Raw genomic sequence first — 17,107 nt, forward strand, 5'->3', positions numbered from 1 at the left:
GAACCATTCGTATCATAATTAACTTTTTAATTGGCATATTTTGTAAATTAAAAGATATATTTCATAGCAAACCCCCATCTAAGAATAAACATTCATGTTATCACAGTTGCCACAGCCATTTGACCCTGACGGCCAAGAGTGGTTACTCACAGAAGCTAAGCAGGGCTGAGCCTGGTCAATCCCTGGATTGAAAACCACATGGGAATACTGGGTTGCTGGTGGTGTTAGAGATGCCAGCAGGGGGTGCCCAATATGCGGTCTGTGACAGTCCTAATGCCCCAGTAAAAGTGAAGAGGACGCTATACTGTCAGTGGGCGCTGACGTTAAACCAAGGTCTTAACTCTCCGTGGTCATTAAAAATCCCATGGTACTTCTTGTAATGAGTAGTGGTGTAACCTCAGTGTCCTGGCCAAATTCTCTTCATTGGCCCATCATGGCACCCAATTATCCCCATCCACCGAACTGGCTTTATCACTGTCTCGCCACTCCACCTATAGCTGGTGTATGTTGAGTGGGCTAGCTCCGCTGTCCTGTGGCTGCCGTCGAATCATCCAAGTGAATGCTGCATGGTGCTAGTGTGAAGAGACACCCCCCTTTCCCTCATGATTGTAAAATGCTTTGGGTGTATGGCTGTATAAAAATACTCTATATAAATATACATTAAAAGTACACTACTAAATAAATCACCTACACCCCCCCCCCCCAACACACACACACACACACACACACACACAAAACACTGAATATTTAGATTCAATTGGTGCAATTCATTAGATTTCTTTTAAAATTCTCTTCAAAAACCCAAACAAATAAACTCAGCCAGGGAAAAAAACACATACAGCAAAAGTACAGGTTGAATATCTTTATTTATGTACAGCAAAAAGTTAATCTAGACAACGTGAGGACCAGTAGAGAACATACTGGACACAAGAGCGACCACTTCTTGTTTAAAAGTTGACTGTTTTGGAGGGCTTGGCCTCTCCAACCGCTGCTTCAAAGAATCGTTGACGGCGATGGCGGCGCAAGGTTTCAATGGCCTTCTGCTCGATGGAAGCAGGTGTGATGCCCAAATCCTCCAGTCCCGGGAGGTCAGGGTACTTCAAGTCCGATGTGTGCAACTAGACATAATGATTTGATTATTAGTTTTATATTTTTTTCATGACTAAGCTTAATATTTAGCATTGTTACTCCAGCCAAGTCACATTATCCTTTTGAAATCATTCTAATATGCCAAGACTCTTCATTCATATACTTTCCTTCGGCTTAGTTCCTTATTTATCAGAAGTCGTCGCAGCCAACTATTCTGGCATATGTTTTACACAGTAGATGCCCTTCCAGCCACAAACCAGTACTGGGAAACACTCATACACACTTGCATACACTACGGCCAGTTTAGTTTATTCAATTTACTTTAACCACTAGTCTCCAAACAAAAGTTCCCAGCCGGAAATCGAACGAGCGACCTCCTTGCTGTGAGGCTGTGTGCTAACCACTGAGCCCCCCCCTTCTATTAATTATGCCAAATATTAATGAACAGTGCACTTAATCTGTTATGACATTGTAATATACACATACCCGGTCGACTTTATCACGGGTTGTCCAGGGCTCGAAAGGGTTCATCTCAAAAAACCTTGCGACGAGGCTAAAACCAGACAACACAAAGGGAATAAATGAATATCTAAATAAAGGATTACATTAAAATAGGTTATGAGTTCATAATAAAGACATGCTTACTGATAGAGAGGGCGAGGCAAAGGGTATGGCATAAATGGCCTGTGGGCCACGGAGTATAAATATTCAACCAAATCATGAAGTAGATACCGATTGGGCCTGTTGAGCAAGAAATTCATATTTTTAGACCAAAGACATCAACGATTTTTCAATTAAGGAAAGGGCCTTTAGAACACTGAGGCAGTTCTTACCCAACTAGTGCATAGGTTTTCCCATTAGCTTCAGGGTCCTGGATAGCATTAATGATGGCTTTGGCCACATCTACCACCTTCAGAAAGTAAAGAGGAAAAATAATAACATGGAAGAATAAGTTTGCAGGATTATTAACTGTCAGATTTGCTTCTGTTTTCGGATTGATTGATTGATACTTACATGAACAGGCTGCTTGACTGTCTTCTTGCCCATTGCAATTAGAGGTACAGCTGTGCCAAACCAGCGCATGTCTATATAAAATAAAAAGAAATAATGAATTAATTAAAAAAAAAAAAAAAACACAAACTCTGAGTTTGATGTCAACAAGACAATTTTGTGATCTGTGAAATCTTAACTCAAGTTTTCTTATTCAAAAATGTCCAATGTTGATACAGAACGGCTCAGCTCCCCAGTATTTGAGGGAGCTCCTGTTGTATTACAGCCCCTCACGTCCACTATGCTCAATTAATTCCTGGACAATTGATTATTCTCAGAATATCAAGATCAACTGTGGACGGTAGATCTTTCTCATATCTGGCACGTAAACTCTGGAACAGCCTTCCTAGCACAGTTCGGGAGGCAGACACACTCTGCCAGTCTAAAACTACATTAAAGACACATCTGTTTGCAGTGGCATACACAAAACACAAATGCTTTTGAAATCCAAATCCTCTAAAGCAGGGATCACCAAACTTGTTCCTGGAGGGCCGGTGTCCAGCAGATTTTAACTCCAACCCTGATCAAACACACCTGAACAAGCTAATCAAGGTCTTACTAGGTATACTTGAAACATCAAGGCAGATGTGTTGAGGCGAGTTGGAGCTAAACCCGGCAGGGCACCGGACCTTCAGAAACAAGATTGGTGACCCCTGCTCTATAGGATTGTTAGGTTCGCATCCAGGAACACTTATTAAAAGACATTATAATTTGAACGGCATCTACGCTTATGTTAGTCCTTATCCCAAGTCCTCCATAATCCTGGACCAGGCTGTATCTATTCCTGAAAGACCCCAGTAACAGCTGAGTTTCTGCATTACTGTGGGCTAGCCTTTAAACCCGGTGGTGACCTACACACTCCTGCAGCTTTTTCACAACAGACAATGTAGGAATGAAAATTATTGTATGCATTCGTTTATATGGCAAAACATGTATTTTTCACCAAGAAGGATTATACTGACTCCAAAGGCAGATACTTATTAGGTCAGGGCCTGGGGTGTGGACTTTGGGGGTTTTTATGATGTGGTCACATATTGATTGGTCAGTTTGTATTCTCTGTATTTGGGCTTTGGTCACATGGTCAAGAAAGATACAAAACTGCTGGTAAACTTTGCTCTAATCTGTTTTCCTGCTCTCCTCCTCTCCTCTCCTGCTTCTGACTCTATTGCGATCAGGCAAGCTTTGGGGTAAAAATCCATATTTTTACTTTTTTTTTATATTTAAGCTGGGTACAATTAATTTAATGTTTTTTTTATAATTTCATGTTTAATCTTTTAATTATTGTCATTAAATGAATGCATTTTCAAGCTTTTGTAAATTAATTTAACATGAACACTTAATTTCTCCATATTGCAATACAATACAATCACATAATAGTTACGCTTTCCCACATTTGTAAGCTATTAAAACTTCCCTTATTTCCGTTTTTGGAATAAGATTGCAGAAGGATGGTTTGAATAGAATTATACAATTTTTGACCATCATACTGATAACTTTTTAGTCATTCTGCAGAACTACTCTTTGAACCGCTGTAGTTGAAAACCTGTTTTTTTACAAAGTCCAGCATTCTCCAGCCTCCTTCGCCTAGACTGCAGCTCTGCACATGAAGTTTGGCCAGAGGAGAAAAAGTCGTGCTCAACTGAGCCTGGTTTCTCTTTCACTTTCGTCAATTGGTAAAAGTTTATTCCTAGCCACTGGAAAAAAAAAAAAAAAAAACCTGGACGAGATTTTTCAGTTTTGGCTGAAACACTTTAAATGCAATATTTTATAGTGACGTTATGCAAACTTATTGTGCAAAAAAATGTTAACAAATCTAAAGAACATTTTGACAGCATTTTACTGAACAATTATGCATTTAATTGCATGAAATGTTGGATATTATAACTGAGTGATTCAGTTAGTTGGCACAATTTAAAATTGTTTCTCTCCATCAACAACACATAAAACACCTGAAACATGACCATTCATGCTCACAGGGTTTGCACATATATTCTCCATACTTGCAGTCTACTGGTTACATTTTGCATTTCAGCCCATCTATATTGAAACTGAACACCAGTGTTTTTAAAACAGGATCTTCTGAGTTTAGAAAATGTAACTTTTTTTTATGGGTCGAAGATGTCAGGGTAGTGTAAACTTCATTCCTAACTTTAACAAAACATATGTAATAAATAGCACCTTGAGCACCCTTAAACAAAATGTAAATAGGGCCTTTGTTGATAAATATATTGCTTAAAACTGTTCAATACTTTGATAGAAACTATTGTATTTGTGTGTGTAAAATGTCTGATTGAAGCCCTACTAAATAGTCTTTTTATTTTCAGAAACAACACACAGAAACTTTTAAATTGTTAAGAGGAATAACTGTTTTCAAGACACTTACTAGCAAAGTGGTTCAAGAACCTGTCCTCTCTTCCAAAGAGCTCAGAGGGTTTCATAATGATGGCATCAGGGAACTCGTTTCTCACCGCCTCCTCACCGACTGCCTGCAAGACCCAACACATCATTACTCATTATAATAGAAAAAAAAAGTTCAATCATCTCCTTAAAAGAACACTCCACTTTTTATTTGGAAATTTGGCTATTGCATTGATTTAGAATATGATTTAATCAGCCTTTAGACTCAGCAGTGTCGTCAATCTGGCAACCTGTGCTTCCATTAGTTTTGAACCAGGTATGCAATACCATTAGACCATTGTCATTGTACTTAAAAATGTCATTAAAAATCCTCTTTAATGCACTACTGAAGGAAAGATGTCACTAAATTCATGAGTAAGTAAATTAAATTAAATATTTTTGAATTTCTGGATTCCTTAAAATGGTTATTTGGCTGTTGGTTAAAATTAATTTCAACCTAGATTTAGTCAGTAAAAGAACTAGAAATTATTGTTGAGGTACAGTTTTTACAATTGGATGACATTTCTTCTTTCGCGTTTTTATTTGTTAATTGGGAATATTTATAAACTAAGCATGTGGTTTTCATGTAAGGATGTTATCGTTACCTTATTTCTCAGATACTTGGAGGGGCTGCGGATGTCTGCGTTAAGGTGCGACATATGAATGAACTTTTTAATTCCAGCTTCACGAGTTGCCCTCGCAATCTGCAGAGGGATGGAGACGAACACATCCTCATACTTGTAGTTGCTTTAAAAAAAGGTGAGAAAAAGGCAGTGTGAATTGTAGAAATAATCTATTTGAACATATCTGCAAATCACTACAAAGTGTTAAAGTTAAGGTTTTGTTAAGTTGATGCAGAATTCAGTTTAATAGAGAGGCTGAAGATGATTTGAAGATATAGTAAAGCTCTGATGTTTCAGTAAAGTTGTAATTTAAAGAGCAAGATCTAAGATGTGTCTGTAAAGTTTCAGCTCAAACTACCCATCAGATTATTTATTGTAGCCTCCAGAATCTGGCCATTTAGGTGTCTGACTACAGTGTAGCTGTTTTTATAGCCTGTGGCTTTAAATGAGCTGCTTCTCCCTGCCACCGTTTCATTGTGTGTCTGCTTCTTCTGCATTACGTCAGATAAACAGCAGTCAATGACAGCAGAAAGACACGGATGAAGCTGAAATACAGTTCATTGGCCAAAAACACCAAGTAAGTTTATTTCAAGCATTTGTGGTGAAGTTTATTCAAGCCTTTGTGAAATGATGAGTCTCACACACGTGCACGTTTACTGACACCATGCAGCCATGGTGACTATGATTGTCATCATAGGTGCCCTTTAATCAAAATAAAATTTATTATTTTGCCTGTAGGGCAGACCAGTCATTATTTCAAATGACTAAAAAACAACACAAATTATAAAAGTTTAATGGCTTTAAGGATTATTATTTTTTTTTTAATCATAAAAGACATCCATAAAACATCTATTAGATACTTTATACTGAGCCATTTTCATAAAATATGAGCTATAAAAATCAAATTATTAAAATATGATCCAAAACATTCTTAATATATAAATTATATATTAGAATTGTTTAAATGGTGATAAATATTAACAGAATATTCTTTTATTATTTCAATTAGATTAATGTACAACACTAGATCTCCAGATCACTATATATGTAGAATGTCCTGTTTGTTTACTGAATATTTATCAATATCTTAATTATTATCTGTTTTTAGGTACATTTTTGATACTAAACTATATTTATGTAATCCTTATTAACCAATTTTCTCAGCATAAACCTGAAAAGGAAAGTTTTAACTTAAAATGAAAAATTATTATTGAATGCTTTGAAACAAGTTTGAATGGATTTGTTCAAGCAAATGGCAAACTATTGTTAATAAAAATGAAATGTAAAAAGGTTAGAAGTTTGTTTGTCATTGTTATGAAAAATGCAATCAAATACCTAAAACTTACTCTAACACTATTAAAAAGTTGTGTTCAAATTTGAATATCTCGCAAATTAGCTTTTAATAAGGTTTGAATTTTTTTTAGCACAGCACAAAACTCTTTTGCCAACCAAAATTAGTTTCCCTTCCATTTCCAATGAGGTCAAGGACCATGATTAAACAGCATTTTTGTTCACAATTTCATTTTTCTTTTCCAAAATCATGAAGCTGATATTTCATTACCTGGTCTCCCATTCTCTTCCGACAAGGTTGATCACCACGTTGGAGTGAGAGATTGCTCTTTGGATTGACTCCTTGTTTCTTGGATCCCATTCCTTAAAAAAAAAAAAAAAAAAAAAAGAGCACCAAAAAGGATTTTATTTATGAAGTTCACTTTCATTTCTATTCTATGATATAACACACACTATATTGAGTACACGCACCATAAAGATGATCTGTCCCAAATCGCCCATAGGTCTGAGGTACATGAGATCATACTGGTCACATCGGTAAGGGATCACAACCTGGGAACCCATACGTCCTAATACAAACCCAAATTTTTTAATTAATGATAACACCAATAGTACAATGGTGAAAAGAGTACTAAAAAGTCATACTCAAGTGAAAGTACCATTAATTGCCCAAAAGTAGTGAAAGTAGAGTAAAGGTATCTGTTGTAAATATTACTCAAAGTATGAGGAAATAGCAGCCAATTTAAAAGCACTCAAAAGTAGTGGGATGTGAAAAGGTTGATGCGTTTACATGCTATTTGTGCATATGTGCATGTGTGTGTGTGTGTGTGTGTGTGTGTGTGTGTGTGTAAACAACATTATGGAAGGAAGTTTGTGATTTCAAATCTCATACACTACCTGACAAAAGTCTTTTGGCCTATCCAAGTTTTAGGGATAACAAATAATAACTTGAATTCTAGTTGATCATTTGGCGTCAAAAGTGGCTTATATAAAGTGCAAAGGCCCCTAGATTACGCTTATTTTACTAAAATAAATTATGATCATGCCTTGATCTTTAAATAATTAGGACAGTAAGGTCTGACTTTTCTTACTTAACAAAAATAATGTACAGTATAGAATATAAAGTTATGGTGCAGTGGAAAAAGAATTCATATTGTGTATGACTCCCATAAGCAAGATGACGGCATCCATACATTTCTGCAATGACTCAAATAACTTGTTAATAAAGTCATCTGGAATGGCAAAAAAAGCGTTCTTGCAGGACTCCCAGAGTTCATCAAGATTCTTTGGATTCATCTTCAATGCCTCCTTTATTTTACCCCAGACATGCTCAATGATGTTCAAATCTGGTGACTGGGCTGGCCATTTCTGGAATATCTTGACCTTATTTGCTTTCAGGAACTTTGATGTGAAGGCTGAAGTATGAGAAGGAGCACTATCCTGCTGAAGAATTTGCCCTCCTGTGTGGTTTGTAATGTAATGATCAACACAAATGTATTGATGACTCAGGCTGTTGATGTTGTCATCCACTCTGCAGATCTCTCACACACCACCATACTGAATGTAACCCCAAACCATGATTTTTGCTTCACCAAACTTGACTGATTTATGTGAGAATCTTGGGTCCGTGCGGGTTCCAATAGGTCTTCTGCAGTATTTGTGCTGCAGATTAACAGATGATTCATAATAAAAATCTACCTTTTGCCACTTTTCCAAATGATTAACTTGAGATCTCTTGGAGACAGTTAACTTTGTACATGTTGGCAGTGTCTTGAGGTTGCTCTGTATGATAGAATTTTTCTATGCGCGGTTTGATTGGATGAGGATGATAAAACTGATTAATCTACTTATAAAATATAAGTAAAAAAATAAAGTAGCGCCTGCAGGATAAAGGAAAATAGTGATGTAATCAGCACTAAAACTGTACTCAAGTGAAAGTAAAAGTACAGATTTTTTAAACTACTTACAATTCCTGAGAAAAACTACTCAAGTACAGTAATTTGAGTATTTTTATAATTTTGTTACTTTACACCACTGCTTGTAAGTGAATGACGCTCAGTCTGGTTTTGGCGATGACTAACCTAGACGGTTGACAACATATCGGCCAAGAAAGCCAGTGGCTCCAAAAACAGTGGCAGCGAGTCCACTAATGGATGAGCGGCCTCCTTTTCCACGGGGCACTATGGCATGATGGATCTTCCTCTGCTGTACCGTCACAGGAGCTGCTGCCAGCAACACCGGAGAACAGGTGCCTGAAATAAAGCATTTCAGACTGAAATTGAGGATTAAAAAAAGAAATTGCTTAATATATTGCTCAATAAGTGCCTTGACAGACTAAATCATTAACAAAACATATGTATTGATAATAAAACAGCAAGAGTAAGTTCATATATAAATGGTTTAATGTGTGATTAAATGTGTGCAAACAAATTTTTTTTTGTTCCATTTTAACTAAAATTGAAGTGATTATTAAATAAAATATATATATATTTTTTTAAAGTTTATTCAGCCAAATTTTTGGTCGGGTAAATGCTGAAACAGTAGTTTCATAGCATCACAATTAAGCTATGACAACACATGCTTTAAGTTTCTTTAACTGAATAAATAAAATATGTAATAAATAAAAAAACATTTAAATTTATTTTGTTATAGAAGATCCAACTGTATTTTTATAAAGTCTGCATATGATATATAATAGGGCTGTGTGATTAATCAAAAAGTAAATCGAAAAGTGTTTTAATTTTAGTTGTTCAACATTGATGTTCAATAAATAATCATATATAGTAGGTAGTGTGTGTTTCCTTCATTTATGTATTTTAAAATCAAGTAATGCACTAAAAAAATCTCTGACTTGTAATGTGTAAACTTTTTAGTGTGCAAAACAGTAAACTATAAGGGCAAAAGTAAATATATAAATAAATAGTGAAATAGTTAAAAAGTTAAAATGCTAAATTAATCGAAATTTTTTACTTTAGGTCAAATCGCCCAGCCCTAATATATAAAATTAGGTATACACACACAAACACTATTTTATACAGTATGTTTCATATGAAAAGGTTACATTATTAAATGTATTAACTGTAATTATGCACACATTATTTTATATATTAATTCTATTTTTATATTTTATTTATTTTAAATGTTGCAGAGTTTTTAAAGTTAACATAAGAAGCCCTGTGTGCATCTTATGTGCTTCTGTAAATCTAACGTTAGCTAGAAAATTGAGGTGAAGTTGGCTTTATATTCTCACATTCATACATTCTCCTAAATAATTTAACTTCAGAAAAGTATTATTTGCACATTTCAAAGCGGGAAATCATATTAGCAGCAAATAACCATCAAAGTACAACATTGTTGACAGTGCTAATGTTGTTGTGAAGTCATCCATACAAACATGCGATTTCAGACCGACGTCTTCAAAACAAAATAGGGAATATGTGCGAATACAAAACCAGTGTTGTCTCAATTAAACATGATTTTAAATTCATTTTCGAACAGTGACACGGTCTTGATAACATTAAGGAGAATGTCCGAATATAAAGCCAACTTTACTCCAGTAAGTTAGCTGGAAAGTGAACTCACTGTTTTGAAACATTTCCTCCGATTGTATTAACTTACATTAGGTTGCATGCAGCGTATTGCTTACATACATTTTGCATGTAATGTATTGTAGTAAAATGCCTGGTGTTTATTATTTTAAATGTCATAACAGCACATTTATAGTAACACATCAGTATTCGTGTACAAATGAGGCCTGTTGTCTTCAGCCGAGGTCAAAAAACATAAGACAACGATTTCCACAAACATCACCTGATGGCTATATTAATCGTATTATTAACAGCTCAAACATTAACAGCGTTAATGTACAGTAAAACTGTGTATAATAATGCAATGTAACAGCGAACTCACCTGAAAGCTTGGGAAGGACACCCGCAGGACGGCAAATCAGTGTGACAGCCGCCATGATTATGGCCGTCAGAGCTGAGACGGAAGCTGAGGAGGCTCAAACGCAAAGCAAAACCCGCGAAATTTTACTTTCTATGGATGGTACGGTAAGAGCTTGTTAAGCGTTTTAGTTTTTACAGATTTGTCGTTTATTTGTGAGCCAACAAAACACAACTTAGTTACAAGTACACTGTAAAGGAAAAACCGAACGTTTACGACGCTATAAATGGTTATTCCCACAGTTGTACGAACTTCAGTTTTTTTTTAACCCCAGAGGTAAACATTCATTCATTTTCTTGTCGGCTTAGTCCCTTTATTAATCTGGGGTCGCCACAGAGGAAGGAACCGCCAACGTATCCAGCATATGTTTTACGGAGCGGATGCCCTTCCAGAAACATCCATACACACTCATTTACACTCATACGCTACGGACAATTTAGCCTACGCAGTTCACCTGTACTTGGACTGCAAATTCCACGGCAGGCACTTTTTTCCAGGGGTTTCAGTACAGCGTAACCGCTACTACGTCATCGGGTGGGCGTGGCCTATCTGTGAATTTGCATAGGTCACGGATCATGCGCAGATTGTGAAAACAGCCGTTAGATTCAGATACCTGTGCGTATTCGCAGGGGTTTCGTGTCAAATGCCTTTTATATGCAGTACTAAATAGCTGTCCTGATCGCAGGTGTTTCATGTGAAGTCAGTGTATGTTATATTAAACAAATTAACTTAAGATACCTCTCAGATTACATTAATACTGTTATAACTTAAGATACCTGTCCCGATCCTACGGCTTTTGTGTCAAATACTTTATATATCATATACAGTAGCATCAGATACCTGTCCTGATGCCAGGGGTTTCATGTATAATTACTTTTATATTAGTTAACATCAGATACCTGTCCTGATACCAGGGGTTTCATGTATAATTACTTTTATATTAGTTAACATCAGATACCTGTCCTGATCCCAGGTGTTTCATGTATGATCACTTTTATATTATATACAGTAACATCAGATACCTGTCCTGATCCCAGCGGTTTCATGTATGATCACTTTTATATATATTAACATCAGATACCTGTCCTGATCCCAGCGGTTTCATGTATGATCACTTTTATATTATATACAGTTACATCAGATACCTGTCCTGATCCCAGCGGTTTCATGTATGATCAATTTTATATATATATTAACATCAGATACCTGTCCTGATCTCAGGGGTTTCATGTATGATCACTTTTATATACAGTAACATCAGATACCTGTCCTGATCCCAGGGGTTTCATGTATGATCACTTTTATATTATATACAGTTACATCAGATACCTGTCCTGATCCCAGCGGTTTCATGTATGATCAATTTTATATATATATTAACATCAGATACCTGTCCTGATCTCAGGGGTTTCATGTATGATCACTTTTATATACAGTAACATCAGATACCTGTCCTGATCCCTGGGGTTTCATGTATGATCACTTTTATATTATATACAGTAACATCAGATACCTGTCCTGATCCCAGGGGTTTCATGTATGATCACTTTTATATACAGTAACATCAGATACCTGTCCTGATCCCAGGGGTTTCATGTATGATCACTTTTATATATATTAACATCAGATACCTGTCCTGATCCCAGGGGTTTCATGTATGATCACTTTTATATTATATATATTAACATCAGATACCTGTCCTGATCCCAGGTGTTTCATGTATGATCACTTTTATATTATATACAGTAACATCAGATACCTGTCCTGATCCCAGGTGTTTCATGTATGATCAATTTTATATACATTAACATCAAATACCTGTCCTGATCCCAGGGGTTTCATGTATGATCACTTTTATATACATTAACATCAAATACCTGTCCTGATCCCAGGTGTTTCATGTATGATCAATTTTATATACATTAACATCAGATACCTGTCCTGATCCCAGGTGTTTCATGTATGATCAATTTTATATACATTAACATCAAATACCTGTCCTGATCCCAGGGGTTTCATGTATGATCACTTTTATATACATTAACATCAAATACCTGTCCTGATCCCAGGTGTTTCATGTATGATCAATTTTATATACATTAACATCAGATACCTGTCCTGATCTCAGGGGTTTCATGTATGATCACTTTTATATTATATACAGTAGCATCAGATACCTGTCCTGATCCCAGGGGTTTCATGTATGATCACTTTTATATTATATACAGTAACATCAGATACCTGTCCTGATCCCAGGGGTTTCATGTATGATCACTTTTATATACAGTAACATCAGATACCTGTCCTGATCCCAGGGGTTTCATGTATGATCACTTTTATATATATTAACATCAGATACCTGTCCTGATCCCAGGGGTTTCATGTATGATCACTTTTATATTATATATATTAACATCAGATACCTGTCCTGATCCCAGGTGTTTCATGTATGATCACTTTTATATTATATACAGTAACATCAGATACCTGTCCTGATCCCAGGTGTTTCATGTATGATCACTTTTATATTATATACAGTAACATCAGATACCTGTCCTGATCCCAGGTGTTTCATGTATGATCAATTTTATATACATTAACATCAAATACCTGTCCTGATCCCAGGGGTTTCATGTATGATCACTTTTATATACATTAACATCAAATACCTGTCCTGATCCCAGGTGTTTCATGTATGATCAATTTTATATACATTAACATCAGATACCTGTCCTGATCCCAGGGGTTTCATGTATGATCACTTTTATATACAGTAACATCAGATACCTGTCCTGATGCCAGGTGTTTCATGTATGATCAGTTTTATATTAGTTGACATCAGATACCTGTCCTGATCCCAGGTGTTTTGTGTATGATGACTTTAAATAAAAATAGAAAATAAATATGAGTTATGTTAATTAACTAAGATCGAGAAAGAAAAATTAACCACGATTTATTACAGAAAATGTGGTATTTATTTGTTTAAACATGACTGAATACCATATTTTAAACTACAAAAACACGGTTAACCTTACCACAACCATTATTATTTGGTTTAAAATGGAAGTACAAAAGCCCAGAGACAGTAAAATGGATTAAAACGAGGTCAGCTGTTCTTGCTAATGAAATCTTTAAATTATAACATTATAACAACAAAAAAATAACCTGTATGATTGTTTTTTTCCTTCGTTATCCACCGCGGTAGGTTCTTTATCCATAATCATCCTGTTTGAAATGACCGCGCTAAAAAAGAACCTGTACTGCGCATGATCGGTGACCTCTCAGTATTGTTTTTTTTTTTAAGGGGGCGTTTCCCAAACACCGACCTAGCCACGCCCATTTTACGTCGTGGTAATGAAACCCCTGGAATTTAGTGCATGCCCAAATTCCACACAGAAAAGTCGTCAACTGACTCAGCAGAAGCTCGAACCAGCGACGCTCTTGCTGTAAGACGACAGCACTAACGTTACCTACTGCGCCACTGCGTCGCATTCTGAAAGACATTCTAGTTTTAATTAATATTTTATAATGATTAAAAAAGTGTAGATATGAGCTCAAATGTATCAGAATTTATTTATTTTAGAACACATGCACTTAATTTAAAGGCCTATAAAAATAACAATAAATTAAGTCCAGACTTAATTTGCACTCTAAGAAATACATTTTATTTTAATTATATAATACTTGTATGAATTGTATAATATCTACACAGCATGTCATAATTCTGAAAGTTTGATATTATATAGAAAGCAATATTATGCATTAATGTAATTATTTATATAGAAATGTATAATAATATATAAATATATTGTAATAGAAAGCTTCAGACACTGTATTCTTCTCACACTTGATTTATAAGTTATTTATATAATAAAAGATTTTTTTTTATTTGATTGTTATATTGTTTTTAAATATAACTTTTATATCTCTCAAGTCTTTACTTCTCTACAAAACATTATTGTGATAAAACTTTCACCATAAGTGGACAAAAATGTTTCAAAATCAAACTTCAAACTACAAACCGAGCAATTCTATGCAAATGTCGACCTTGTGTACTTTTTTGGTCACATCCATAACGCATATTTATTTTCCTCATTTAAAATATTACAAAATACAGATTGATATTTTTCTGATCCTATGACTCTGTGATTAGTTGTTTTGGAAAATAAAAACAGATGTTTCAATATAATGTTAACATATACTTTCTTTGTGAATTTATGTTTTGAGATTTTACTGCAAATGTCACATCCATAATGCTGGAATTGCTACGTCAACAGGCATTAGAAGAAAATAAGATATGCTCCATGTTATTTATATCACTTTCTAGTCACTTATAATCTTATTCTTATATTATATATTCTTATATATATATATATATATAGCTGGGCAAAGCAGTAGCACAGTAGGCTGTTTCCTCACAGCAAGAAGGTCGCTGGGTCGCTGGTTTGAGCCTCAGCTCAGTAGGTGTTTCTGTGTGATTTTGCATGTTCTCCCTGCGTTCAGGTGGGTTTCCTCCGGGTGCTCCGGTTTCCCCCACAGTCCAAAGACATGTGGTGCAGGTGAATTGGGTAGGCTAAATTGTCCGTAGTTTATGAGGGTGTGTGTGAATGTGTGTGTGGATATTTCCCAGAGATGGGTTGCGGCTGGAAGGGCATCCGCTGTGTAAAAACTTGCTGGATAAGTTGCTGGTTCATTCCGCTGTGGCGACCCCGCATTAATAAAGGGACTAAGCCGACAAGAAAATGAATAAATGAATGAATGATATATCTAGCCATAAAAAAACAATAACAGAAACATAAAGAAAACATTTTCACATTTACCAGAAGTACTTTATTTTAATGCATACACATCCCCTTGATGAACATATAAAAGCCATTTCCACTAAATCAATCAAGTCCAGACCGTGTTTGCATTTAAAAATTCACATTTAGTTCCATATTACATCTTTATTGTCATAATTATGACAGTACATTACACACATTATTCAAGAGACGATTATTCTAATACTGAAAGGCACTACCTAACACCCTCCGTCCAAGACTTTCTTCTAAAACCCATAAACAAAACAACAAGGGATAAAGAGAGAGCATACGGTAGTAAAAATCTCCATGTGTATCAATTATAACAGATAAAACAATAACAAGAACAAGTAAAACCTTGTCTAATGTTTACATGTCTTGATGGCATCCGCATAGGGTGCATGGTATTTACTGTATCTTACTCTATTTACAAGAAAATAAACTATTACAATCCATAAAACGTTGTACTTTTACTCTAAACAGCGTTCTTGACCTCCCTCGAAATCGAAATCATAACAATCATCAATAAAAATCACGCAATTCTTGTGCACATTTTGATGATCTAGTGTGCTTTCCGTCAGATTTAGTCTGAGGATTTGTTCTTCTAGAGTAAAAACATGTACGATGAATCTCTTTGGCTCAGTTATTATTGCACTGACAGGCATACTAACTTTTAAAAAAATTAAATCTGGCAAACGACAAGGAAATATACAAACACTGTTAATACATGCAGTAAATATTGCACAATAAAGCAGCTTTGGTACTCAAGGTTAGGTTGAGCTCTATTAATGACGTTGCTAAAAGCTTTGACTCTTAAAAAATGAAAATGAAAAAGCACACTAGACCCAATAAACATGCACATAGCATTATGCTCAGCAAAATATGCCAGTGTCACAAACAATAATCCTTTCCAAATACATCACAAGCACCAAAATGATATTTACTTTACTTCCAAATCAACAACACGGATTTTAATCATGAAAACACAATCGAATGCTCTTCAGCTATGTAACTGTTCTAGACTGAAAGTGAAGGTGCGATCACACTAGACTGCAGATGATTCATTGAATTGAACTGTGTTTTTAAAAGTTTGATTGACTCGTTTTTATTGTATGTAATTAAATATTTTATATTTCAAATTATTTTGTGAATTATTTGATATTATTTAATGAAAAAATTTCAGTACTTGATTAGATTTTATTCATTATTATTTTAATTAAGTTAATATTTTATTTTTCAAACTACTTTAGTAAATTATTTAATATTTATTTAATTCTTTCAATATTTGATTTGATTTTATTCATTATTACTTTGACTAATTAAATATTTTATATTTCATATTGTTTTTTAAATTAATTTATAATTATTTAATAAAACATTCAATATTTAATTAGATTCTATTCATGGTTATTTTAATGGATTAAATATTTTATTTTTTTAATTATTTGATAAATTATTTAATATTCTTTTATTCAATCCTTTCAATGTTTGATTAAATTTATTAATTACTATTTTAATTCATTAATAATTTAATAAATGTGCTTAATTTAAATATTTTATATTTTTAAATTATTTAGTAAATTAATTTAATAATTATTTGATTTATTTACATTTTTAAACATTTAATTAGATTTTATTGATCCTTATTTTAATTAAGTAAATATTTTATTTGAGGTGTTTAATTAAAATATTTTGTTCAAAAAATAGTTTTATAAATAAATTCAATAATTATTTTAATTTTTTAAACATTCAATTGGATTTGATTCTTTCTTATTCTATTTAATAAAATATTTTGTTAAAGGTGTTTTATTTAAATTCTTTCTTTAAATTTTTTTTGTAAATTAAAATTAGTTTAAAATTATTTGATTTAGTTGATTTTTTAAACATTTAATTAGTTTGAATTCTTTATTTTAA

The 17,107-nt window shown here is 34.2% G+C and overlaps 1 protein-coding gene across 1 annotated transcript; it reads right to left on the reverse strand.

Moving 5' to 3' along the window:
• Positions 1-847: 847 nt before the first annotated feature.
• ndufa9a (NADH:ubiquinone oxidoreductase subunit A9a) lies at positions 848-10,469 on the reverse strand. The gene is given in 11 exon segments (NM_001013459.2): positions 848-1,118; positions 1,576-1,642; positions 1,735-1,830; positions 1,923-1,999; positions 2,104-2,174; positions 4,523-4,625; positions 5,142-5,283; positions 6,721-6,812; positions 6,921-7,018; positions 8,531-8,701; positions 10,359-10,469. Coding segments are annotated over 11 exon segments (1,143 nt in total). The 5' UTR covers positions 10,414-10,469; the 3' UTR covers positions 848-947.
• Positions 10,470-17,107: the final 6,638 nt, after the last annotated feature.

This window comes from Danio rerio, chromosome 25 (assembly GCF_049306965.1).
Source record: "Danio rerio strain Tuebingen ecotype United States chromosome 25, GRCz12tu, whole genome shotgun sequence".
NCBI lineage: Eukaryota > Metazoa > Chordata > Actinopteri > Cypriniformes > Danionidae > Danio > Danio rerio.